This window comes from Hirundo rustica, chromosome 6, assembly GCF_015227805.2.
Source record: "Hirundo rustica isolate bHirRus1 chromosome 6, bHirRus1.pri.v3, whole genome shotgun sequence".
In the NCBI taxonomy this organism is placed as follows: Eukaryota; Metazoa; Chordata; class Aves; order Passeriformes; family Hirundinidae; genus Hirundo; species Hirundo rustica.
Genome location: NC_053455.1, coordinates 32,023,429 through 32,050,025, shown reverse-complemented (window position 1 = coordinate 32,050,025; position 26,597 = coordinate 32,023,429). Strand labels below are relative to the sequence as shown.

The window sequence follows — 26,597 nt, the reverse complement described above, 5'->3', positions numbered from 1 at the left end:
TCATTATTTTCAATACCTATGACATCCAAAACTCCCCTAATATAAAGGGCCACCCCTCCACCTCTTCTCCCTTTTCTGTCTCTGCTGAAGAGCTTGTAGCCATTTAGCGCAGTGCTCCAACTATGTGAGTCATCCCACCACGTTTCTGTGATGGCAACAATATCATAGTTCCACTGATGCACCATGGCCTCTAGCTCTGCCTGTTTGTTACCCATGCTGCGTGCATTGGTATACATGCACCTTAGCTGGGCTACTGATTTCTCCCTTAACACAGTCTTATCATCCTTGGGCCTGCTTCCACACAGCCCAGATGCATCCCCTTCCCCCTTCAAACCTAGTTTAAAGCCCTCTCAATAAGGTCTGCCAGTTCATGGGCTAAAAACCTCCTGCCCTTAACAGAGAGATGTATCCCATCTGATTCCAGTAGAGCAGGTGCCATAAAGGTTGCTCCATGATCAAAGAATCCAGAATTTTGCCGATAGCACCAACCCTTGAGCCATTTGTTAAAGATGTGGGTTCTCCTATTTCTTTCATCATTTTTCTCTGTCACCAAAGGAACTGAGCAGAACACTACTTGTATACCTGTCCTATCAACCTCTTGACCCAGTGCTCTAAACTCCCTTTTAATCGCCTTGACACCCCTCTTTTCAATCTGATCACTGCCAGCCTGGAGTATCAGCAGTGGGTAATAATCAGAGGGCCGAACCAGCCTAGGAAGTCTCTCAGTAATGTTTCGTACCTGGGCTCCAGGGAGGCAGCAGACCTCCCTGTGGGATGGGTCAGGTCGACATATGGGGCCTTCTGTCCCCCTCAGAAGGGAATCACCCACTACAATCACCCTTCTTTTTTTCTTGATGTTAGAGGTAATAATCCGTTTTTTAGACGAGTCGTAATTGGAAGTCTCACTGGGCAGATAATTTTCTTCTAAATTATCTGTCTGGCTCTCTAGATCCAGGGCCTCATACCTATTCTGAAGTGGCACCTGGCTAGGGGATGGAGGGCAGGAGGGATTATTGTTATTACCACCCCGAGCAGGGACCCGTTCCCATTCCCCTTCATCTACCAGGTGCCCCTCTATTGCCTGAGAGTGAGAGGCATATGGGTCCTCTGACTCCTGGTGGGCCTCCCTTAAAGATGTAAGGGCTGAACTCCACCAGTCTATTTCCCTATCACTATCTCTGATACTTCTTAATCTTTCAACTTCCTCCCTAAGCTCAGCCACTAGCGAAAGGAGGTCATTCACTTGTTCACACCATAGGCAGGCCTTCTCCACAACATCCCCTGAAGCCACTGACAAGCTCAAACACTCCGGGCAGGAATGGGTCTGTACAGACACATCCTTTTTGGAGGGCTCTACTTGGTCACATACACCTGTACCAACCACAGATTTTGACCGGGTTGAAACCATTGTTTAGGAGAAAGCCCAAGATTAATAAACCAATATAAACACTACACCAGACTAGCAAGAACCTGCAGCCCTGCCTGCTTGCCCTGCCTGCGCGAACTGCTGCGCAAACTGCTGTGACCCTGCGCTGTGACCCTGTTTGCCTGCTCCTGTTCGCCGCGCTCCGAGTTGCCGCGCTCCCCGGTGGTCTCTTATGATGAGTCACTCAGGAACAAAGGAAGCTCCATCTCCCATTCCTGAATGGCCCTCAATGCAAGCCCTCCACCTGCTCAGCCTAATGTCCCTCAGGGGAGCAGTGTGTGACAATAGACCCTATAATTTGCTGTGCTTCTTGGGATGGTGCTGTTTTCTGTTGAAGTAATGCATTTTCTTTTGGCCTCTGAGCAAAATCTGGATTTGCATTAATATTACTTAACTGTGCATAATGCAAAAGGAATGTGCATTCCCAGACTTGTCTGTGCCTCTCTTTTCAGGTCATATTGGAAGGCAAAAACATTGAGGAGGGGTTTGGGATTGCATTTAGAGTTCTCCAGGTATGGAAAAACTGGATATAACAAGTAATGTTATTACAAAGTAACACCTGAAATTAGCAATTATTTAAACAAAAGCCTTTTTTCCTCCCCCAAATGTATTTTAATCCCCCCAAAAGAAAAACTTGTTGAGAGAAAAGTTACAAGTTTAAGTCTTACATGTCTATGTATTTGTGCAAGCTTGGTAAAGAAATTAAGATGCTGTTTCAGTAGGACATTTTCAGAGTAATTGGGTCCTACAAAGGAACGAAGTACGTCTTTTCCTTTGCCTCGCACCTTGTTCAATGTCTTAACTCTGGCAAACCACAATCATAGATGTGTGTAGAGATCTCTTCTGTGGTAGCTCTCTGCAGTTCATGACAGTCATGCAAAGACAGTGAATAAGTAAGGCCAGGGCTCTCTGCTTTATTTTTCTGATTTGACAGCAAAATTAATTAACTGGAAACTCTCACTGGGGACCTCTCATTCCTCACGTCTGGGTAGAAGTTGAGTGATTATCAGTCAGCATAGCTCATGAGCCTCTTAAGTCTTCTGAGTGTTTCTCATCTATATAGTCCCAGACAGTAGAGCAGGGCACTTCTGGACAGAGGTGGCACACTGAAAGAGTATTTATGGATGTGGCAGGCCCTGCTCCTTCTTTCAGGTCAGGATGTACAAGGCAGAACTGTTTGTGGGGAGATGGAGAGCCTTATAAAAACAGCGCTTCTAAGCAGCAGCAGCCACTACCTCCAGTTAAAATGGAGCAGTGAGTCCAGCTGTCTGTCACTTCCATTTCCATCCTTTTTTTTCTTTACTTACTCATTGCAGGATCAGCTCACAGCTTTTATCATCTCTTCCCTCATGTGGATGGTGTACAATGGTCAGTTGCCCCCTGTTTGGGGTATCCAAAGGATGACTGCTGGTGGAGGGGCTGGAGAAATACAGTGGGAACATGCTAAGTGAGGGAGAGGTGGGTAGGGATCTAGGAAAGATTTTTGCCAGAAGAAATAAAACTCATTTTTTGCCGCTCCTGAAAAGAAGGCAGTAGAGCACTCTTGTTCTGAAGCAGGATTGATTTTTACGAAAACCTTTAAGCCAACCCTGAGCAGTGGTGAGTGGAAAACCGGAGGCTCCCAAAACAGCGTTGACTTTTTGGAGTGTGGTGTGGTATTTTAGTCCTTAGGAGAGACTGTCTCAGTTGTGTAGACTCCCTCTGAGAAAACCTGCTGAGAACATTGACCATGTTGATGTTGTTCTGATGTTCCTACTACCTCTAGGACTTCCAGCTGGAGGCTACAGAAGTGTACAGCAAAGTGGCCAAGCAGCTGGTGAAGCAGCAGAAGTACAGCGAGATCCAGCAGCTCCTGAAGTGTGTCAATGAGTCTGGAGTGGCAGCAAAAAATGATGGGGATAACATTATCCTAAACTGTCTGAATGAGTTCAAAAACATTCCTGCTGAGGTAATTCTATCCTGCATTGTGTCCCTTTCGGAGTAAAAAGGATATAGACAATACAGGCTACAGGGAAGTCTGGTGCCTCTACTGCTCTTTTAGTGAGTCCTTTGGAGGTTCTGGCTGCATACTATGGGCATAGTTTAAAGGTGGGAGTGTGTGGTTTGCCTTGCACAAGATACTCTGACAGGGAACCATAAGTAGCTATAGCACACTCCTACCTTGCACTTCCCAAATGGATACCCATGAGGGGGACAGAACATTTGCTTCACAAGAACCTGTCAAATGCTGATGATTGCAGCAGGAGGTGTTCCCTTCTGTGAGGCTTCCCTGGCTAACATGGAGGATGTGTGGAGGCGGAAACCTCCTGCCTCCTTTTTGGGTCAGGACCTTTGGGGTCACTCCTGCTAACCTACAAATTCATTTCACACAACACAAGCCGTGTCCATGAGAGACTCAGAGTGTTCTCTAGGGATACCCCCCAGAGATGGCAGGTAGGAAAGGCTGTAGGTTAAGGGAAGACTTGGAATTAGTATTTTTTTTTGTATTTTGTACATTTGTAAGTCTCGCAGTTGGGACAGTCTAAGCACCTACTGTGATCTCAGCAGCCCTGCCTGTCCACAGGGGTTTGATCCCTGATGGGCTAAAGTTTTGCAGACTGTTACCACTTTAAATGTGAACACCTTTTCCCTTCTTTGGATACAGGATCTCGATAATCTGATTCAGGATATGGACAGTGATGAAAACAAGGTAAGTAAAAGCACAGTAGCAAGAGCTAAACGTTACCCCAGTCTTGGTCTGCAGTTTGCAGGCTTTTTTTCACTATCTTCTCTCTCATCCTCATGCAAGTAAGATTTTTGAAGGCTGCTTCCTAGATTGTAGAAATCACTGTGAATTCCTCAATGCCACAGTGTTTGTGACTGTAAAGCTGTGACATACAGGTACCATTGGCATTATCCCTGTTAGTTCCCTGGGAGCCCTCAGCTTTGTTACAGTGGGAGGAAAAGTATTTCAGAAGGGCACACTGGTGCGTTTGTTGGTTTTGTTATTCAACTTTTTGCATAGGTGCATGTAAGTTTCTAGTGATGGCAGACAGCTAATGGTGACCACTTCAGCTTACTGTTTCAGGATTATACTATTTCTGTGGTGATCAACAGTTAAATGATAAAACTTCTCCAGCTTCTGATAGACTTCTTCTCTTAGAGGAAATGAAGCCTAAACTAGTTTATTTCTTTGCTGGCTTTCATACCAGCCAGCCAAGCCAATGGAGACCTGTAGATGCCTGCTTATAGAAGTGGCTGTGACTCAGCATTTGGGGTTTGTTGTAGATCCTGAGTGGCATGGCTGGGAATAAAATCTAAAGATTTGTGACAGTTCTCTGTCTGCTAAACTCACTGTTGGAGGCAGATTGAAAAATGGGCTTTTAGTTCTGCTCTTCTGTCAGAAAAGTAGAACCAGCAGTGGAAGAAAATGACAGATCCACTCTTTGCTGTGTGGATACTGTAGTTAATGCATGAAATAGGACTCCTGATAGTAATTTCATTGTCCTACAGTAAAAGAGTGTCTACAAGACACAAACTTAATAAAATACACCCATTTGCCCATCTTTTTTCACTGGGGTCTGCTTCACGCCACGCAGCGTTTGGCAGTGTGGTGCTACTACCCGGTACGACACACTTCTGAAGCGGGTATTTCCCGTGACTCCTTGCTGAAGCTTGTCCAGTGAGTTTGCTACAGCTTTCTGACCAAGCTGTGACCGCCTCTCGTGTTTCAGATCCAGGCCTACATGATGTGCAACAAGCTGCGCTCCGCGTACCTGGTGTCGGTGCGGCAGGAGAAGGGCCGGGCCGTGCAGCTGGTGCAGCACGTGCGGCAGCTGGCCGAGAGCAGCGGCGACGACGTTGTCAAGGCCATCTGTGCCCAGTGGCTCTCGGTGCACCAGCCCAAGGCGAGGAATCGGCTTCCCCAGGGCACGAGGAAGTAACGTGTAAGTGACGCTCGCCGTCGAACTGAAGGCCAAGGCTTGAGGCAGCTCGAGGGTGTGTGGTTCAGCAGCCTCAAGGTAAAATGGAACTCCATTGACCCATTGATGCTGCTAATGTGCCTCTGGTGAAAGGAAGGGAACTGAATTACAAGTGCCAGTCCTGTATTTTCACAAACAGTCACTACCTCAGGGTGTTTTTTGGCTCTCTTTTTCATGGGGGGAGGGATGCAATTTCAAACTGAACAAGCAAGGATTTAGATGTACGGAAGAGAGCGCTTCCGTTTCCGGCTTTAGTTTTTGGGTTTTGTTGTTTTTTTAATTTGGGGGGGGGGGTGATAATTTTTTGAAAAGCACTGAACTTAATAACATGTGTTTTATTTTTAATCCAGAAAACATATGTAGAGAGGACAGAAAAATTTTATCAACTCGATGTAACCTAGAGCATAAAATTTTTGTGAGGTTTCCTGTTAAATTTTCAACACTGGAGAGTTCTTCTATTACAAAGACTAAAACTCAGAGATTTTTTTTTAAGCCTCTAGACAAAACATTGCTACTTCTTTTTTATCCCCCTTGTTAGTACAATGTACCTAGGTTTTTTTAATTTGTTTGAAAAGGTAGGAACTGATTATTTTTGGCAGATTTGTACTTACCAATCACACTGTGTGATGTGTACCATAGATGTGGCACTTAGGCTAGTGCCAACTAGATGAATGAAGTTATAAAGGACATATCCTGTAAGGGGGGTAGAAAGGGAAAATAAGCCTTTAAAATAGTTGAAAAAAATCACGTGCCTCTTTCTTTACTTTGATAATGCCCAATAAATCATTGCGATGCAGCTTTATGACCGAATAGTTGACAGTGAACCTCCACAGTTTTTCATCAGGTATAGCAAACAATAGGGATATAGCAAGATGTGGCAAAATGAAACAGGTAGTCTGTATCCCTGTCACATAGGGTTGCATTTATTTCTTTAGTTATCAAGATAATTTGTTCCTGTCAAGTACAATAGAACACCAAACTGGACATGCCCTGTATTGATGGGTTTTGCTCTGGAAGTGTTTGGTTAATCAGTTTTATGAAAAAAAGCAGCAATCTTTGTGTAATGTCTGTGTTCAGAGATACTGAAAAAAAGATGCTGCTTCTCTGCAACTAGTATTGGGACCTGAGAAACTGGCAGAAAATGTGGTAGACAGTAGTAAGACCTTCAAAAAAAAAAGAACAAAACATGACGTTCCACAAGAGTTTGCGTTTGCTGCTTACATGTATTTCAGCACAAGAAGGAGGAAAACAAATTCACTTTCTCATTAAAAAGTTGTTTACATCAAAAAACCAACAGGTTTTCTGAGGTGTAATGTAATTGTAAATAGTTTTAGTACATAAAATAATTGAGACTGTCAAGTAAGGGTTTTGCACAATCACTGTAATGAAAAACAGACTTCCATGGTATTGGAAAGAATTTGTTCCATCTTCTTCAGGGTTTCAGGAGCTGACACAAACACCTCTCTTTGGAGGTGTTCTACTCTGCTCACTAGAGCAGAAATGACCACGTATAGCTTTTAGAATCCCCTGCCCACAGATTTGCATTATCTCATTAGTGAGCAGTACTAATGAAAGCTTTTGTTTCCTCGGCCAGACTGACCTAGCTTTCCATCAGCTTACAGCCATCAGGCTAATCCTAAAATGTGACACTGCCTATGGCTTCAGTCATTTGTAAATCTCTGATTATGGGGTGGAGATTTTACTGTGTGTGGGCATCCAGTTCTGCAGCGCTGTAACACCACCTGTTGTGCTCGAGTTCTTCAGCTGCAGAGAGCACTGAGAGTGGAGTTTGCCATGCAGACCCGTCAGTTCCATACCTGCCTTTCTTCCTGACCTCTTTGCACTGTACCTGATGCACTTTATAGAGTGTTTGTTGTAATTTGATGTTCTTCACCTGGAATCGTAGGGATCTTTCTTGTACCAGCAGAACTGGAATTTTGACCCTGATTTATTACCTTGTGTCATAAATTGTGCAATTATCAAGGGGCTTTGAATTTTTGAGCAGGAAAAAGGGATTGAATACTGCCAGTTTAAAAGAATTTCTCTGTTACTGACCAAGGCTTGTTTACAATTTAAAAAAAAAATAAAGTATTATGACTGTTAATGTATTTTCAGTTTGCTTTTCATCACAGCAGAGCTAGGGGTCTCTTTCTAGATCTGCATTTTGCTTTTGGCTATGCTTAGTAGAGTAATTAGAAGCAGGATAATTGTTCTGTCATGCCAAATTTATCTGTTACTGAATATCCTCAATATTTACATTGACTGGAATATCTCATCTTCAGAAGTCCCCCCAGAAGCTAGGTAGCCTAGGTAGTTCAGCCTCAAGCATTACACATATTCAGTAATCCTCTTTAGGGAGCTTTGCAAGTTAATCTAACTCTCCCTTACAAGCCTCCCTTTGAGACAGCTAAATGAGCTTTTAGTCTCCTCATTTTACAGATCAGCTGAGAGGTATAAATTACTTGCTCAAGGTCAAAGAGAGTGGATGTATGTCTATGGAAATGTTTATTTAATATGTCTTATGTTAAATCTACAATGAGACTTCTTTGAGAAGAGCATTGACCTGCAAAGGCAAAAACATTTCACACCAGAGACACCTTTCTGCTTTTCTAAAAAATGGTTTTCCTTGCTCCTGAAGCCACTTTCAAGATCAGACAATGACAGAGAAAGCAAGCCAAGGCTCCAGTGGTAGGTAACATTCTCCTGTTACATTATAGTTGTGGATTTAGCTTCATAATTGGAATGAAGCATAAAAAGGGAGGGGGAAAAAAAGGTAGAGTGACAGGGAGAAACACAAAGGGACTTTTTAAAATTGTACCTGGACTGAATTCCCTACATTACTGAGGCAGGTGCAGAAAACAGCAACAAGTAAACTGATTCAGCATTTCTGAAAGATACAGAGTCCTGTTGTAAAAGGAAAATGGCTTTATTTAGTATTGCTCAGAGGTAGCACAGGACTGATCTACATGGACAGCATCCAGACAGGAAGAATTAAAATTAGCATTTATTTTCCAAAACTGGCAGTTGGTCACAGTGGCAGGCTCATATGCAAGTCCAGAAACTTCCAGGCTTTTTTTCAGAAGCAGAAGATAATCCTATGAGCTGTGGCACTTGGTTTCTGACTGCTTAACTCTTTGAGAAATAATCTCTGATTATGCATCACACTCCAGCAATTTGCACTCATGTAGCACTGGAGTTCCAAGGGAGCAGTCCCAGTGCTACGTGGCCAGAGACAGCTGCTTTGTGGAAGTGCAAACTGTGTGGTCCTGCAGGGGCAGGCTGGCAGCCTTGGCAACCAGTAACTGCTGGGCAGACAAATGCAAGGATTTCTGTGCAAGCCTTACCTTCCTGTCCTGGAGCCAGCTCGACCATAATACCAAGACAGTCCTGCTTCAGCTGCCTCCTGCTTCAGCTATTTAGCTCTAGGGAGTTTGGTGTTTATTCATTTCATTTAAAGCTAAAATCTCAGCTGAAGTTGTTTAATGTTTTTTAATATGATTGAGATGTTCCTTATTCATTCTGCTCCATTTTCTAGGTTCTAAAGTCATTTGAAGTGCAGCTGGGGGGGTTTACTGTGACAACTTTTATACTGTCTTTGTTCAATGCTTCACAAGAGAAATGTTGACTTAATAACTTGCCTGTGCACAATTGCAGCCCTCCTGAAGCTTTTAACCTCCTAGTCACCTGCACCACAACCTGGGTTCTCAGCAGATTGGCCAACCCTCAATTAACTTACTGCACTCAGTAGGCATTTAGGGCCAAAATACCTCTGTGGCTAGGGTCTAGCTTCTTACAGAGCACGCAGAGAAAGTGATCCCACATAAAAACTTTACCTAATGCTTGGCACAAAAAGGCCAGGACCTGTTTCTGTGTGCTTGAGAGTATTTGTTGTGCATAACTTGCCAGAAAATCTAATATCCTAAAGTATTTTTGCTCTGCCAGTTCAAAGAGTAGGAACTGAAAGTAATCTCACATATCATAGAGTCCTACCTTTTTACTATTGCTGTTAGGAAAAAAAACAACCAAAGTTTATTTAAAGTAATTCCTTGTTACTTCATAATCTAAACCTAAGACTGCAACCTTCCTTTCTATTCTAAAGCCAGAGAACCATAGCCTGGAGCTGCTGTGTGAGATAACAAGCAGGTTGCTCCCTGCATCGGCGCTCTAATTCTCCAGCTAGGAAGAGGGACTGATTGCTTACAAATCTCAATCCTTTAGTGTAATATTCCAGAAATTCAAATTATATTGTGCCCACAGAGCCATCCTTAGGGCAGCTGAAGTATCAGCATTCTACTCTTGAGGTCTCTCAGCAGTGCTGTTCCCTGGAGAAGCATCGCTGGGCCCAGCCAGGGACACTGGTGGTGCTGCTCAGTCCCACTGGATGCCAAGGAGCTCACAGCTCACGCTCCAGAGCTTCTTTGCCGTCTCATCGTCCCGACCACGTGGAGATACATACGCTGGCTGGCAATCACTGTAAGAAAAACATTCTTTTTATTCTTCCAAGTCTAAGATCTCCTCTACATTAGTACACTGAAATGTCTATGTTAAGATTAGGGAGCTGCTCTCTATCACCTTAATTCAAGACCAGTTCAAGAATAGTGGGAGGCTATCCAGCAAATGAGCAAGGGTTGGTGCTAAGCCACCGTGAGAAAGATTTCTTGCCAACTAGCTAGGGAAGAGTCTCTCCCAATGACACCAAGAACTGGCAAGCAAGTCTAGCTCTATCTGTTGTCTCAACTCTTAAAGAAACCTCATTAGTGTGTATTCTCATTAATACCACTAAAAAGGGATATAAACTCTAACCAAGCTTCTTCAGGAGCACATTTCCTAACAAACACTGCAAAAAAAGTCACTTGGACAGCCCATCATTCTAAACTATTTATCCCACTAGATGCCCAAGAATAATAACACTGTAATAACCATTTCTGGTTACCCTCTTTTCCATTATCATCTGAACTGTGGCTCCTTTCTTCTCAGCTCCTCCAATCAGAAAGCACTCAGTCTGGAAAACAGGTCCTTTGTTCCCAGCTGTAGTGCTGCAATAACTTGGGAGTTTAAGAGCACAGAGGAAATGGCATCTTTTAAGGTTTCCATTCGACTCAGTATTTATAGATGGAGTCTTTAATATTCCTGAAATGACTGGTGGACTCCCACCTGTCTCACTGTGGCATGTAAATTCTTTTCTTAATGTTTACACTTGTGTTTTATAGTCTATGGCCTGGAAAGTGAAAAAGGATTCTAGGCTAATCCAATGTAAATTGTGAATTAGTGTTGAGGCTTCTCATTTCCCACCACATCCAAAACTCCCTTTGTTTAATGAGTTTAATTTCCACCAGTTTTCTGTACTTCAGGACATTAACTCTACATTTTTATCCTGAGACAGTCATCCAGGGAAGACTTAAGATGTCTATTTATATATTCAAGTCTGATTAAGATGGTACAAACTCCCAAATGAAGATCAGGCGATGTCATTAGAGACTAATCTGGTCATAAGCACAAGAAGAAAGCTCTGCAAAGACACAATGGTTCCAACAGCACCCATGTGAGGGGGAAAAAAACCCAAATTTTCATATTCATTCCCAAAAAACAGTATTGTTACAGTGCTCTACATGCAATGGGAAGCTGGCAGACATATCTGTGGGAATCTGTTCAAACGGCAGTCTTCAAATCTAGAATGATGATTAGTTGAAACTGCTCTGGGCTATGGTTTTTGGTGATGAGAAAAAGAGAACAGTGTAGGGTCCTGGGGTAAGTAAAAAAATAACAGGTTTTGTAATGGGAGCTTAGCAAGACCAATTCCATGACAGTGTGACCAGCAGCACAGCAGGAATCCCTCCCAGCTGGTGGGTCTTATCACACTGGAGGATAAAGTGATTTGTTCACACGCCAGCCCTGAAATCTAACCTCCTGTCTTCTGCAGCTCCATCAGCTCTCTCAGCTCCCTGAGAGCACAGGCCCTCCTGCTCCAGTGGGATAAAATACAAAGGGAACTGAAGCGATCTTCCCAGGACTGACCTCATTAACTACACAGTTCTACTGAAAAGTGATTTTACTAAGTGTTAGGCAGGTCAGCCATTCCTGCACTTTGAGTACATTAGTATTTCTAGCACTAAAGGACATACTATTGTAGAAAGTGTTGCACGGGTCAGGTGTTTCTTCTAACACGATTGCAACAGACCTGGGAGGGGCAATGCCCTGGTGTTTGTCACCCTCAGTCTTAGCAGACAGCCTCTTACTTTGTCCCTTCTTAATGAAGAATGACAGTAAGTCCCATATTGCCCACCCAACGAAGTTGCCTCCCACAGAGTAGCACTGCATCAGCTTGCACCCACCTGAAGTACTGTCCTGTCACAGAGTCCAGCTCCTCAGCTACTGCACAGTAGATACTGGTCTGAGCTCCTTCACTAGGCGTCTTCAAGAAGAAGGAGAATATCTTCCACAGCCAGCTCATTACAGATGAGTGCCGGACCAGTTCGGAATAGACAGAACCAGGATGGAGAGCATTTGCTGTGACTTTAGTGCCTGTGGCAAAATAAAGTAGTCCAGGACAAATATGCATGGATCAAATTGTCTTTAAAAGAAGGGTAATACACTCCTTAATTCTACTTGTAGATATTCTGTAACTGAAAGGAGGAGTCCTTTGGAGACTTGGATACAGAAAGTGAAGTCCTCTGTAGTTACTGCATGCTGAATGTGATGGACACACTTGACCTCTTAACCAAATCAGCAGTGGTTTGGTACAGTCTCCAAGGAAGGTAAAGGTCTGAGCTGTAAATGGGCCAAAACTCCTCTAGGAAACCCACAGAGGCCAGTGAGTATCAGCACCTGTGAACTTAGAACAGCCATCAGGCAGTTAGCACAAGTAGCACATGGCTTTTCCAATACTCTTTTATCCAGGAACAAATAAGGTTGTAAGGAATGTAAGGCACCGAGTCTCATGTCTACCTGTCCTGTTGTATACAATTTGGATACAAGCTAACCACTCTATTCCATAAACAGTACAGCCTAAGTAAGCCTTCTCTGAACTCTCCTTGCTGGGCAATATGACTGCAGGGTGACAATCTTCCCTTGAGCTGGCTCACCTCTCGAGGTTGCTCCTCAAGGCAGAGACCTTTTACCAACAGCAAACCTTTGGATAAGCCCAACTGCACCTCAGCTCAAACTGCAACTGGACTGCACAGCAGGTAACTCTGAAGCAGGGATGACTTTCAAGGTTTGAGATTTCTTACCTGAGACTAAGAAAGCCTTCCCTAACCAAGGCAGAGAGGCCCTTTGCCTGCAATAAATCCTTGGTGACCGATTGCTGAATTAATACTGAGGAAACATTACTAGTCTATGTAGCTACTCAGTAATAATTACTATGAACTTTGAATATATAATTCCATTATATATAAATCATCCAAATCTGAGACTAAAACTGGATCTAGCTGCACCTAGGCTCCCTAAAAAGTTTAAAAAGCACAAGGCTTCATGCTGAGCCTCATGATCTATCAGATCTATCTATCTATCATAGTGTGTTTCCAGTCCTGTGTGAATCATTCTAACCAATTCTAAATCAGTTTTCTTTTGTATGTGTCTTCCACATAAGTAACAGAGTTAACCTTGCCATTGATCTTTGTTAAGTCACGCTTTTATGGTGACATCAGGTTAAAAACGCTTTTGCTAATACCTTTGATAGTGATTCTTGCAGCAGTTTAAATCATTCATCCAAGGCCCTGGAGCATCCCCTGCTGCCTTCTAAAGACAGGAGTCATTAAGTGCCTTCTGCAAAAAAAAAAAAAATGCTGGAGGGCCTGAGTGCTAAACCAGCAGCAGTTTCCATCAGGCTTTTGAGAACACATGCCTCTTTTGACTTACTCTAATAGTAATTTCCTGGGGAAGACACTGCTTCTGTTGTAGTAAATAAATACTACTTAAGTTTATGAACAGGACTGAATGACACAACTGTGACAGATGTTGTGACTTACATGGTACTGTCTAAGCTTAGGCTTGTTCTACAGACCTTTAAGGTAGCTGATTGTGCAGTAGCTTTTCTATTGGAGACTGCAGTTGTAGCTGTTTTCAGCTTTCATCCACATACCATAACTGTGCGTGGATGCAGCTAGTTTTTGACAAGCACCAAAGAAAAATTAGATACGTTCAACTGTGTCAAGCTACTACACTCCTCTACCCTGTTGTTGTAAAGACAATCTGTGTTGTAAGTCTCCTGGTTCCACAGACAGGAGATATTTTCTTCCTGCAAAGAGCTCTCAGTGACATTTGCCTCAAACCATTCAATTTCTGCATAGACAATTTGCAGCCCTTTCTTCAATCCACTCTCCCCATCCGTGGTGCTCAGAAAGCCAAGCAGATAAAACACCCCCTGTGCCTCTGGGACTTGCCTTGCAGCCGCCTGGCCAGCTCCCGGGTGAAGAGCACATTTGCCAGTTTGCTGTGACAGTAGGCGAGGCCACGATTGTAGCTCTTCTCACCCTGGAGATCATGGAAGCGGATTCGGCCTCCGTGATGAGCCAGTGAGGACACGTTCACGATGCGGGCTGGGGCAGACTGCTTCAGACGCTCCAGCAAGAGGAAAGTCAAGAGAAAATGACCTAGGGGGGAGATGAAAGGTCATCTTTCTAGTAAGGGTTCCCCTGCTTGCTTACATGTGGTATCTTACTGCTGCCCTCATTTAAAGTCCAGGAAAAAGATAATTTCTGTTAAATTCCCCTGAATCTAATCTACACTTTTTTGGGGCCTTCAGGTTCTGCCTCTCATCTTCAAAAAGCTAGAGCTGTCATACATTTCAAAATGTCCCAGGTAACACGTACAGATACTTAAACTGGATCCACAACATGCAAATACACCACATTGCATCTCCAGAACTCTGACTCTGGCCCTCCATCCTTCCTGTAAAAGGAAGAATAAGGAAGAGAAAATCTGAAAGCAGGATTTTCCTTTGGCATTTTGCAACAGATGTTGATGTTAGAAGAAGACGATCTTTAAAGGCAATTCCAACCCAAACCATCTGATGATTCTATGATTCCATAGAGTGGAAACATGATTCCATTGGCCTTACCAAGATGATTGACTCCCAGATGCATCTCAAAACCATCAGCAGTCTTGGAGTAAGGGCATAACATTACCCCAGCATTATTAATGAGAATATGGAGTTCCTTCTCCTCTGCAAGAAACAACAGACATCCTTAAACAAGGAAACAGAGAATGCAAACAAGAAGGTAGCACAAGTCACCCCTTGCTGTCTGACTTGCAGCTACATCACCTTAAAAAAAGGATATGTCTCCTGCCACAATCTAGCTCATGGCCTCTGACCAGCCCCTGCTGTGAATCACAGTACCCAAGAGGTACAGAGACAAGCAGGGCAGGGATTTGGCAATGGTTAGAAGAGCAGACAGCAGTCCTTGGTAAAATATTCTCACTAAAAAGAAGACTCTGGAGACTGTACCTGCGAGAAATTTCTCAGCAAACTCGCGGATGGACTTCGTATCAGCCAAGTCCAGTTTTTTCACAATGACTTGCTGGTTCCCTGTCTCAGCTCGGATTTCACTGGCTGCAGCTTCTGCCTTTGCTATGTCTCTGCAGGCAATAATTATCCTTGCACCTGCAAGGAGGGGAGGGGGGAACAACCGGAACAGAAACTGAGATCACTGGAGCACACTGGATGATCAAGGCTACGACAAGTAGGCTGACCATGCACAGCAATTACTAACAATATATTGTTTCTTTAGGGAGCTAGCATCAGTCAGGGGCGTAGCTGGAAGGGACAAAGCCTTTCACACTCAATTGTGAACTACAATCCAGCTGAAAGATGCTTTCAGACTAGGCAAATGCCCATCTTAAGTGCCTCTGTTCAGATTCTCCCAGGTCAGGAGTACATACAACAACACTGGTACGATAGGGTTGTATCTGCCTCTGTAATGAGAACATCATGCCAGGAGCACATAAAGGTGGTGGATTCCAGCCAAAGTAATTTCTAAATGGATTGCAAACAGTTACTCAAATAATATTTACAGCAAATTAGCCTGAAACTTGAATAACTAAAACACACAGTTGTGGACCTATAGCATTTCCCAGCTTCATACAGGCAGAATCCAGGAACTTCCCCAGTCCTCTGGAATCAGTTGCAGTGCAAAGCATTTTCATGTCCAGAAGGCACATTTTTGGAGTCCAAGCAATGAACTTGATATCCCAGTTGATAAATTGGGAACTTGCACCTCAGTGGTTACAGCCTCTGACGGAACAGCACTTGGGCTCATCTGCAGTTAAATCCAGTTTACTTCAATATACGCCTACAACACGTCTTCCTTAGGTCCAGAAAAGGGACTCCTGACACAAGGCACAGCCACCCTAGCTGCACAGGGATGTCTGCTGACGAGACTGCACTTGCCTCTTTGCGCGAGGTCTTTGGCGGTCGCCTTCCCGATGCCTGTGTTGGCTCCAGTGATTATCACCACCTTCCCCTCCAGCCTTGCTGTCGACTTACACCGTCCTCCAGCGACATACCGCCTGCAAGAGGGGAGGCACCAGTCACCTCTGCCTCCTTAGGGGGCTCGGGCTGGGGCTGAGCACCCAGAACCTGGGGGTTCCTATCAACACTCGGGCTCGCCGCTGCGCCCTGGGCTCCAGGGAGTCACGGGCGCCCTCGCCTGAAGCGGCTGGTCACGGCCGCGAGGCGACCGGGATACCGGGAACGCGCCCCGCACCACTCCGAGCGTGGCCCCGCCCTCGCGCCCCGCCCCGTCCGTGCGTCAAGTGGAGCCACGGCTCTCATTGGCTGCTGCCGCCCGCCCCGGGGCGCTTTGGCCAATGGGCTGCGCCGCCTCGCCCTGAGGAGAACGCGGGCCCCGCCCCCACCGCTCCTCCGCGAGCCGGTACCGGGACAGAGTGCGGGGAAGGCGCCGGGGGGGTGCCAGGGCTGAGCGAGCCCCGCAGCGTCACCGGGCCGCTGGGGCTGGGGAGGCCGAACAACCCCCGAGCCCAGCGCGGGCTGCAGGACGGGATTCCCGCTGTTCGCACTCCCGCCACACACACACAGACACACACGCGCTGAGATGCGAAGCGCGCTCGCTCCGCGCCCCAACGCGTGCCGCTCTGCGGGGCTGAACGTACGCGAAGGGCACGGGCTGCGCTCGGTAAGACGCACCTGATGTAGGGCGCTGCCACGAAAAGAAAGACGGGGATGGAGACGGCGGCGCCGAGCGCAGCTTCCCAGCAGTTGAGCATCGCTGCCGCCAGCGACCCGCGCACCGCCGGTGAACGGCTACCCGCAGCCCCCGCCCCGCCCCTTGGGTCCACCTCTGCCGCACAGGCCCCGCCCCGCGGCCACCGCCTCTCCCGCGTTGGCCTCGCCCACAGCCATAGCGCCGCACCGCCGCCCCCGGGCCGCGCCCCGCCGGGTTACCTGCGGACAGCGAGGGCCCAGCCGGCTTCATGCCAGCAGCCCGCTGCTTTTTTACCCCGAGCACCGCACGACTCCGACCTGTGTCCCGCGAAACATTTTGAAACGTACTCCTCAGTTAAGGAGCCGAGAAATGTCTGCAGAGACAGCGCAGCGGCAACTGTCGGCAGTGGCGTTTGAAACACATTTTTACAAACCCGCGCCGAGGTTCGCGTCATTAACCCTGGCAAGGGGCATGCAACGATGAACGCGTAGGCAGGCGCCGAGGCCTGGGAGCAGTGCGGCGGCGGCGGCGGGTCTCGCCTGTACCAAGGAGCCCAAGGGTGGCACCGGCGCTGCCGGCCCGGGGCGCTCCGTGGCGGCGGCGGACGGGTTCCTCCGCGCGGCGCGGGCCCGGCCGCCCCGTCGGGACTACAGCTCCCAGCAGGCAGTGCGCGAGGCGGCCCCGGCGGCGGAAGCGCCAGGCGGGGCAGGGCCGGGGGTGCGGGAGCTGTGGGGCCATGGCGGGCCGCGGGTCCTCGTCCTCGGAGCACCTGGAGCGGCTGCACGAGATCTTCCGAGGGCTGCACGGAGACCTGCGGGGCGTCCCCGAGCGGCTGCGGGGCAGCGCGGCCGGTGAGGCAGCAGGGGGAGTGGACGTCCCTCGGGGCCCGGGGGAGGGCACGGGCGGGGCCGCGGTCCCTCCGGCCGGAGCTCCCCCGCCGGATGCGGGGCAGTGGCAGGAGTGTTCGGGTGCTTCTCATTAGACAGGCGTGTTTGAGCAGCTGGGAAGGCAGTGTCCTCTCAAGACTTTGTGTTGGGGGCTTTGCAGTTGTAGGGACTCGGGACGTCGCCTGTTGGGAGGAGAGGGAGGCTCTGCCCTGTGTTGTTTTCAGCTGCTGCCGTGTTCTGGTGGCTTTACAGGTGTGTGGCTTCACTCCCCTGGAGCGCCTCTGCTCTGGCAAATTTCAACTCCATAGGCAAGCACTGCCGTGCTAGGTTCGCAGCATCCGTCTCTGAGGCTATTTCGTGCTGTTTCTATTTGAACTGGAGTTTAGCATGGAGGAGGCTCAGGGGTGACCTTCTCACAACCACCTGAAAGGAGGCTGCAGCCATATGAGGGTCGGCCTCTTCTCCCAGGCCACCAGCGCCAAGACAAGAGATTCTTAAGCTGTGCCAGGGGAGTTTAAAGTTTGACATAAGGAAGAATTTCTTCACAGAAGGGGTGATTAGACATTGAAATGAGTTGCCCAGACAGGTGGTGCAGTCACCCTCCCTGGAGGTGTTAAAGGAAAGACTGGATGTGGCACTCAGTGCCATCATCTAGTTGACAAGGTGGTGTTAGGTCAGGTTGGACTTGATGCCTGCAGAGGCCTTTTCCAGCCTAATTGATTCTATGATTCTGTAACAACTGCAGTGCTTTGGGGGTTTGGGGTTTCTTTCCCTTTTTTAAAATTTGTGTATGTTGGATTCATATTTAAAACCTGATTGACAGAAAGAGAAGCAGTTTTTATTGTCAGAACTTCCCAGAAACATTTGTGGATTTGTTGGAGAATGTTCACATTTTAAATGACTGGTTTAAAAGTCTGGTTTGTGCACTATGTATTCACAAAATAGAGAAAACCTATCATTCTAGCCACGCTAAGTTGTATTAGAAGCACAACCTGGTTTTACAGGTATTTTTTGTATGGCACCAGTGGGTACAATGCTCTGACAGAACACTCCTCTCTAAGGATCTGTGCTTCTGATTTGGTCCTTGATACTTGGCAGCATTCTGAGAACCAGAAAGGGAAGCGATGTGACAAGGAGGACTTTGCCAGTGTCGTTGAATGCCTCTGATGAAGCGCTTTGTATGAGAAATGTAATCCACTGCTGTAGCTCAGCTCAGGTTTTGTACCCTAGTGATGGGCAGGGGCTGTCAGCCACGTTCTGCCATAGTGTTCATTCTCCATCTTTGAGAGGCAGAGGTTTGGAAATGCTGCTTCACTCCATATAAACAAGATGACAAATTCCTAATTCTAGAAACACTCTTTTTTCCTTCCAAATTTGTAAGAAGGGGAAACAGCCTGGATAAGTTTCAAATAATGTATTTTCATCTGCATGAATTCAGTTAGCTATACTTTCCAACTGAATCTCTTTCTAACTGATTGGCAATAATTCAGTTAAAAGTCATTGAGCGTGTAGGTAATGCTGCTGTGGTGCAGGCAGCGCTGCTGCGCTTTAGAAGTTCTGTCTGTATGCTTTGAGTTGTGGTTCAATGCAGAGCCAAGTGAATCTCAGTGTATTTTGGTGTTTCTGGATACTGGCCAGATCCAGTAGAACGTTTTCAAGCCTTGTTGCTGGATTTCTTGTTGGCCTGTAGACAAAAAGGTCTCAAGCTATTGCTGCTTGGCTTACCTAAACCATTCCATGATTCTATAGCTTTTGGAAGCTGGCATTTCTTTGGATGCAAGCTTATAAGTGCAGCATCTTCTTAGTCTGCATGGGAGAAACAAAGCAAGGAAATGTTGCTTTCCCAGTTCTTTGATGGACTTCCATGACTTTGAGACAGCAGTGGGTTTAATTCACTGCTTGAATCAGTGAAATGATCTGTTTGAAACAAAGTACTTCCAAAGGCTGTTTTTCCACAGTCCATGACCATGATTTCACTTGTAACCCAGCTACACAAACAATGGCATCAGCACAAATGTATATATATGGTGGCAAATTATGGAGGAAGTTGAGGAGAGTGTATTTAGGAACCTCGTAAGTCAGCATTTCTTCCTGAATAAATTGGGATGTGAAATTGCATTTCCTGATACCAGCTGATGTGTAATACATTAAGAGTCAAGATGTAGCTTAGTCTGTAAAAATTCTGTGTGCTACATGAGACCACAGCTACTTCTTTAGATGATGGGGTTTAGTTATGTCTTAAGTTCTCTGCAGTTCAGATACTGGGGTTAATCTGAATTTGAACTGAGAAGGGAAGCCTACAGCTTAAGCATGTTGTGTATGTGAGGGGAGCTTTATGCCAGCGTTCTGAACACTTCAAATTTTTTCCTATCTTTATTGAGATCTCAGTGGTTTAAAAGCTACTTCTTTTGGAGAGGACTGTGCTTACCAAAAGGCATTATCAAGAGAGTTTTTTTACTGTGATTGTGTTTTTATAATGTTGCATGTAATTTTGTCTTTAATCAAACTGGAGGAGTTTTACCAAGATGGCAGTCTACATTTTCTGCTGCCTAGAATTTTGTTCAAGACTGAATCATACTCTTTTGGGAGAGGTGAATTGAGCTAGGTGCATAGTGATCAGATTTCTGATAGAATTTGGTTTTGTTTACAGTATTCTACAATGGTCCTCTGGTGTTCATCTTCAGTGCTTTTGCAAAAGATTACAGAACATGTGTTTTTGTTCAGTTGAGATAAGGAAAGTTTCAGATTTAGACTTTCATCAATGGTAGATGTTAGAGAGATACAATAGATTTTAACACATGAAAAATACATGCCGTAAGGTTTTCCTTAAAAATAGAGCGACAGCAGCAAAACCCATTCTTTGGTCTCCAAAGCCCTAGGTTTGGGCTAGGATTTACACAGATCTCGGTAAATGACTGTCTCAAACAACTAAAATGTCTAGTGTTGGCTGATTCAAACAACTCATGTAATTCCAGACGAGGGAAGCATTTGGGCTTTAATCTGTGAACCCGAGGTGATACCTTGGTGGCATCTTTTATCTTAGAGAACTCTAGAATGCTTATCCTGTGTACTCAGGTACTTTATGATCATGGGAGTGCAGAGTGCCAGATCTGCCAGGACCTTCAGGCTCACCTGAAAATGTAAATTGACCTGATGTTATGTTCAAATACAAATGATAGTTTCAGCCTTTAGTAATCTTGCCAAGTGTTTGCAAAAAATAAGAAATATATTTATGAGGCATTTACCAATGTGTCTTCTTTGCTGTTCTTTCACACTAAATGTTTTTCTACATGCAATTCTGTCAGTGGATGTTGAAGGACAGAAGGTCAGAAAAATATTTGAAAAATTACTTCTTTTGTCTGCCAGAGGCAGTGTTCAGCATTTGGAAGAGCAATTTCTGCTCTCTTGCCCCACTCCCTTCCTGTCATAAGAACAAGCTGTTCCCATTTGAGATAAATCTTGACCTGGTGTTCTGCAGCCTGTGGCTGCTTTCCTTGTTTTTAATGAATTGAGTTGGAGTTCTGTTGTCATTTCTCCCTAGTTTATCTGACATACTGCTTTTACCTTCCCAGAGGAGAAGAAAAAACTGGTTCGAGAGTTCGATGAGAAGCAGCGTGAAGCCAATGAGACGGTGAGTGTGAGGCTTCCGGCCTTCCTGATGCTTGAAAGACCGCTGTCTTAAAAAGGACTGTACTTATGAAAGTTACTTTTTTATGGATCCTGTTCTGGCAGGCAGGAGTTTAATTTTTTTACTGTTTGATGATTGATCTGATAGGTGTGTTTGTTAAGACTGTTGTGTATACTTATATCCATCCATAAATATAGACAGTATTCTTATGTGTGTTTCAAGGGGTTTTGAGTGCTTGGTTTTGATACTGCCTTCACTTTGTTGAAAAAAGTAGAGTGGTGGAGGTGCAATTAAAATTACTAGAGGTTTTAGGGCAGGCAGGTAGAGAATCTGCTGCGTGGGGTTTTTTATCACCCTACTATCTTTTTTCATGTTAGTCTTAGCTTGTCTTATCTTTCTGTAATAGTGTATAAAGCTTGCTGTATAGCAGGTGATATGGAACAGCACCAAAAAAGCCATGTGAATTGTCTTTTAAAACAAGACATTATGGGTTAAGCTTTCTTTTCATATTTCAATGTGCAGTTCGTTGGGTTGTTTTTTATCCACAGCTGAACATGATGCTTTATTCTCCTAATTTACTGGGGTTTATTGATAGGTATCTCTAGGTGATATATGAGATATGGAGATCCTACTGTGAGAGAGCTCATGTTGGCATACAGCCTTAAGCATTTTGAATTTGTTACAACTGTCATTAGAAGTTGATGTGAAAATTCATGCATCCAGAATCTCGAGGCTTGCAAATTGTAACTCCAGTTGCCAAGCCTGGATCTTCAGGGCGTGAATTTAGTGCTGTGCCTTCCCATGCAGTAGATCTGAATGAGGAGATGACTGAGGTACTGAACATCCTGTTTACCCCATTCTTCAGTGGTAACCTCTTTTCCCACATCTCTCAGGTTAGTGGACTGCCATGCCAGGACCATGGGAGCAAATTCCTTCCTTTAGGGGATGACCAGGTTCATGAGCACATGAGAAACCTGAACATACAAACACCTATGGGATGTGATGAGATCATCCCAGAGTCCTGAGGGAGTTGGCTGATGTAAGCCACTGTCCATGGTATTTGAAAGAGTTACAACAGTCAGGTGAAGTCCCAGGTGACTGGAAAAGGGGACTGTACCCATCCTTAGAAAGGTAGAAAGAAGGACCTTGGGAACTACTGACCTGTCAGCCTCAGCTCTGTGCCTGGGGAGGTCATGGATCACATCCTCCTGGAAGATAGCTAAGGCACATGAAGGACAGGGAGGGAAGGTTTGGGACAGCCAGCACAGTTTTAACAGCTTCAACAAGGACAAGTCCTGCCTGGCCAAGCCGGTGGCCTCCTTTGATGGAGTGACTCCACTGTACAAGGGAAGGGTGCAGGCACCATTTATCTGGACTTCCGTAAAGCCTTTGACATGGTCCTCCCCAGCATCCTTCTCTCTAAACTGGAGAGACATGGACTTGATGGGTGGACTATTATGTGGATAAGGAATTGGTTGGATGGTCACATCCAGAGAGTGGTGGTCAACAGCTCAGAGTCCTGATGGACATCAGGGACAAGTGGTGTCCCTTGGGGTCCACAGTGGGACCAGTGTTATTTAGTATCTTCATTAATGACGCAGACAGTGGAATTGAGTGCGCCCTCAGCAGGTTTGCAGACAACACCAAGCTGAGGTTGCATTTGCCACACCTGAAGGAGGGAGGCCATCCAGAGGGACCTGGACAGGCTCAAGAGGTGAGCCATGGGAATCTCATGAGGTTTAAGAAGACCAAGAGCAAGGTCCTTTAACTGGTTTAGGGCAATCCCCAGTATCAACGCAGGCTGGGGGATGAATGCATTGCAAGCAGCCCTGCTGAGAAGGACATGGGGGTGCTGGAGGGTGAGAGGCTGGACATGAGCCAGCCATGGACACTCCCAGCCCAGGGAGCCAAACATGTCCTGGGCTGCATCCAGAGCAGCGTGGGCAGCAGGGGAGGGAGGGGATTCTGCCCCTCTGCTCTGCTCTGCTCTGCTCTGCTGAGACCCCAGCTGCAGGGCTGCATCCAGCTCTGGGTGTCAGCACAGGAAGGACAAGGACCTGCTGGAGTGACTCCAGAGGAGAGCCATGAAGATTAGAGGGATGGAGCACCTCTCGTATGAAGAAAGACTGAGACAAGTGGGGTTGATCAGCCTGTAGAAGAGGTGGCTCTGGGGTGACCTTATTGCAGCCTTTCAGTACCTAAAGGGCAGGTAGTGGTAGGACAAGGGGTAATGACTTTAAACTGACAAAGGGTAGGGTTAGATTGGCATTAGGAAGAAACTTAACTGTGAGGTTGGTGAGACACTGGAACAGTTTTCCCAGGAAGCTTTGGATGCCCTATCCCTAGAAGTGTTCAAGGACAGGTTAGATGGATCTCTGAGCAACCTGGTCTAGTGGAAGGTGTCCTTGCCCTCAGCAGGGGTGTTGGAACAAGGTGATCTTTAAGGTCTCCTCCAACCCAAACCATTGTATGATTATGTCTCTGTTGCACAGAGATAGAAAGCTGATACCCATCCTATCAATGCTTAAACTATAAGAAAGAGAGAATTGCAAATTTTGAAATTTAGAGTGATGTTTCAGGGAAAAAAAGTCAAGCATTTAAGCTTGAGTTTTTGGGGGTTTTCAAATTGAGGCGTTGTGTATCTGAAAACGCACATGGGCTCAACAGCATTGCGTAGCATGGTGTACTCAATAGTAGATGGAGCATGGAGTTTGGGGTTATCCCCCTCAGCCAGTCCAACACAAACATGTGAATCCCTTCATCTGGTGCTGAGTATTGAGTACGGCTGCTGCTAAGACCAGATTTGGTGCTTTAAAGAATAAATGCACTTTCTTCTGTTAAAGCTGCGGGAAATGGAGGAAGAACTGAAGTATGCTCCTGTGCCTTTCCGCAACCAAATGATGAGCAAAATCCGAGCGTACAGAAGAGACCTGTCCATGTTCCAGAGAGAGATGAGAAGCACAGATTTGGGATTGGGCCGTGGAAACCAAGGCGATACAAAATATGGAATCTTCGCCACAGAAAATGAACAGAGCGTAAGGATTAGATGTAAATTTTATTTAACGTTGCTGTGATTGTGCAAAAGCAGTGTCGCAGATGCATTGTTTATAGTGTTTCTACTTGAAACCACCTCTGTGCTTTTCTAACTCCCTGTATATCTCTCTACATGTAACATGAGTATTTCAGGGAGGAGAAACAACACCTGGGACTCAGAGGAGAGCTTTTCTGTTCTAAAACAAAGATAGGAATGTAATCAAAATGGAACTCCTTGAAAGCCCTGCCGTTAGTAATTTGCACAACGTTCTGTAGGGAAACTCTTAATTATTCCCCTACAGAAGCGAAAACACAGAAGTGATGCTACTTAATGGAAAAAAAAAAGTTAACTCACCTAGTTCTAATCTCCAAAACTAGCAAAGTGTGAATTATACACTGTATAGGTTCTTCGGTAGAATTGTCTTAAATGATCTTAGTGTAAATCATTTCAAGAAAATATAAGGATTTTTTCTCTAGTGCTTTTTTCACTATGGTTTTGCTGCTACAATGCAAAAAGTACACCAATTTCTTATTTACTAGATAGGCTTAGAGATATCTGAGCTAATGAGACTGAATCTCCTTATTGTCTTCAAAGTGCTGTCATCTGTACAGAAAGTTCATGGAGGTGGGTTTTTCATTTTTCTGCCTTAGATGAGGACTGTTTGAGGGGGGTTCTTTGCTTAGTATTTCCTTCTGCTGTAGCTTGGAAAAATTCTGCATTTGTTTCTTTTTGACTGATTACTCTAAAACCTGAGAGCAGGGTGATAGATTAGACTTTCTGAAGCCTAAGAAAACACTTTATTTGGAGCTACCTTCTGACCCCAAGGTCAGCAACCATTCCTTATCCTCTAGCCCAGGCTACTGGCATGAAAAGAAGATCTTTGTTACTTAGCAGTCCATCTGTTAGTGCTGTTTGTTCCTAATCCTTTTGACTGTAAACTCTTCATTATCTCCCTGGCAACCAACTGTGAAGTGGCAAATAAGGCTGACTTTAGGTGTGAATGGAAGTAAAAGTTAGCATCTGGAAAAGAAAGATACTACTTTCACGTAAACGTTCTTTGATGAAAAAGTAAATTGTTACAAAGACAGATTTTTGGAGCTGTTTAAACTCTTTAGTATTGTTTTTTGAAATTTAACCAGATTTGGCCATATTCTTACAAAGTGAACAAGGCCCAGCCAAAATTAACTGGGCTGCATCCGTTAACGTAAGAAGCATGTACAGCTAATACAGATGGATGGCCTATGGAGTCACAATAACTTTTTAATGTCAGAAGCCAAATGCTTCTGTCTTTGTGCTTAATTGTTAAGCATGCCATTATTTTTCAGACTAACCTGCAGTCACAGAGGGTGCTGCTTCTCCAGGGCACAGACAGTCTGAACCGAGCCAGTGAGAGCATCGAGCGCTCGCACCGCATCGCTGCTGAAACCGATCAGATTGGCACAGATATCATCGAGGAACTCGGCGAGCAGCGGGAGCAACTGGAACGCACCAAGAGCAGGGTAAGCAGGAAACTGGGCATTGCTTTGAAACAATCTGATGTTACTTTAGTGGCAGCTGTATGCCAGACATTACTCTCAGGGACCTTCCTGGGCATAGTAATCCAATGGGATATTTTTACAGGCCAAATTCAGGCTGCAGCATCTCTGTTTGTTCTCATAAAAGAAAAATAATTCCTGTAAAGGATCCAAAGCATGGTGGTCAAATGTCTGCTGCTGTGTCTCTGCAAGATGGGAGATTAGACCTATAGATCTGCTAGAAAAAATAGCATTACTGAAAAAGTTACAGATTAGAAAATTGTTAAGGAGTTGCCTTGTGACTAAATTACCAGTAAAAGTTACGATTTTGGAAGCAGTTAGCAAGTTCAGTAGAAGAGTAATTACTTAATTACTAGCTTTCCAATATTTGCAGGGAGGGAGAAAATGTTGTCAGACGAGATGCTTATTCCTCATCCTTGCTTCAAGAAGCTCTGCTTCTGCTGTGAAATCTTCAAAAACTAGTTCACTTACTTTGTTTACACACGTATGCAAAACTGACAATTTGATTTTTGAACTAACAAACTGATGGGATTTTCTGTTTGTGCAAGGGCTCCCGAGTGTAAAGCTTTTAGGTGAGTGACTTCAGGGGACACAGAGTTTGGTAAATAAGTCCACTCAGCCAAAACAAAAAGCATACCCCTGGTCTTGGGAGTTCTCTCTACTCGTTGCAACAAAGCCTGTAGCTTTTTCATTTAAGTAGTTCTGTAATTTCAGTCAGAATTTGATTTGTCCTGTTCCAAAATTTGGGTTAGAAAGCAGGAAAGGAAAGTGATCTTAAGATTTGTAGGTATAGTTTTTGTCCTTTAGCTAATAAAAAATATTGCAGTCCTTCAGGTGTCACAGATCGTTCACAGAAGTGTAGAATTGTTTAGGCTGGAAAAGGCCTCAAAGATCATTGAAACCAATGGTTAACACTGCTGTGTTCATCACAAAACTGTGGCTGTGACTCCTGTTGTCAGCCTC

The 26,597-nt window shown here is 45.2% G+C and overlaps 3 protein-coding genes across 7 annotated transcripts in view; 2 read left to right on the top strand and 1 right to left on the bottom strand.

The window, feature by feature from the left end:
* Positions 1-7,480, top strand: part of ZFYVE26 (zinc finger FYVE-type containing 26) — a 53,107-nt gene extending 45,627 nt beyond the window's left edge. For both annotated transcript variants that reach the window (XM_040067236.2, XM_040067237.2), the window contains exons 38-41: positions 1,879-1,938; positions 3,192-3,374; positions 4,071-4,115; positions 5,140-7,480. In XM_040067236.2, the coding sequence (XP_039923170.1) occupies positions 1,879-1,938; positions 3,192-3,374; positions 4,071-4,115; positions 5,140-5,349 (498 nt within the window). In that variant the 3' untranslated portion in view covers positions 5,350-7,480. The remainder of the gene's footprint in view (positions 1-1,878; positions 1,939-3,191; positions 3,375-4,070; positions 4,116-5,139) is intronic.
* An 815-nt stretch (positions 7,481-8,295) lies between these two features.
* LOC120754543 (retinol dehydrogenase 12-like) lies at positions 8,296-17,118 on the bottom strand. Of its 2 annotated transcripts, none has more exons than XM_040068261.1 (7): positions 16,790-17,118; positions 15,776-15,894; positions 14,834-14,989; positions 14,447-14,551; positions 13,770-13,979; positions 11,721-11,910; positions 8,296-9,859 (listed from the first exon to the last, which is right to left on the bottom strand). In XM_040068261.1, exons 1-7 carry the CDS (start codon positions 17,002-17,004, stop codon positions 9,757-9,759), a joined length of 1,098 nt encoding a protein of 365 aa, XP_039924195.1. In that variant the 5' UTR covers positions 17,005-17,118; the 3' UTR covers positions 8,296-9,756. The 2 variants fall into 2 exon arrangements, with proteins under 2 accessions (XP_039924195.1, XP_039924197.1); XM_040068263.1 differs by lacking the exon at positions 16,790-17,118 and adding an exon at positions 16,532-16,681.
* A 145-nt stretch (positions 17,119-17,263) lies between these two features.
* The window catches only part of VTI1B (vesicle transport through interaction with t-SNAREs 1B), a 27,342-nt gene continuing 18,008 nt past the window's right edge, over positions 17,264-26,597 (top strand). For 2 of the 3 annotated variants that reach the window (XR_009207918.1, XM_058420898.1), the window contains exons 1-4: positions 17,271-17,401; positions 21,010-21,068; positions 23,909-24,100; positions 25,425-25,598. Coding sequence is in view for 2 of the 3 variants with exons in the window: in XM_058420898.1 (XP_058276881.1) it covers positions 17,287-17,401; positions 21,010-21,068; positions 23,909-24,100; positions 25,425-25,598 (540 nt within the window). In the remaining variant the exon portion in view is untranslated. Of the gene's footprint in view, positions 17,402-21,009; positions 21,069-23,908; positions 24,101-25,424; positions 25,599-26,597 lie in introns of all 3 variants that reach the window. The other variant, XM_040066726.2, reaches the window with a different exon arrangement.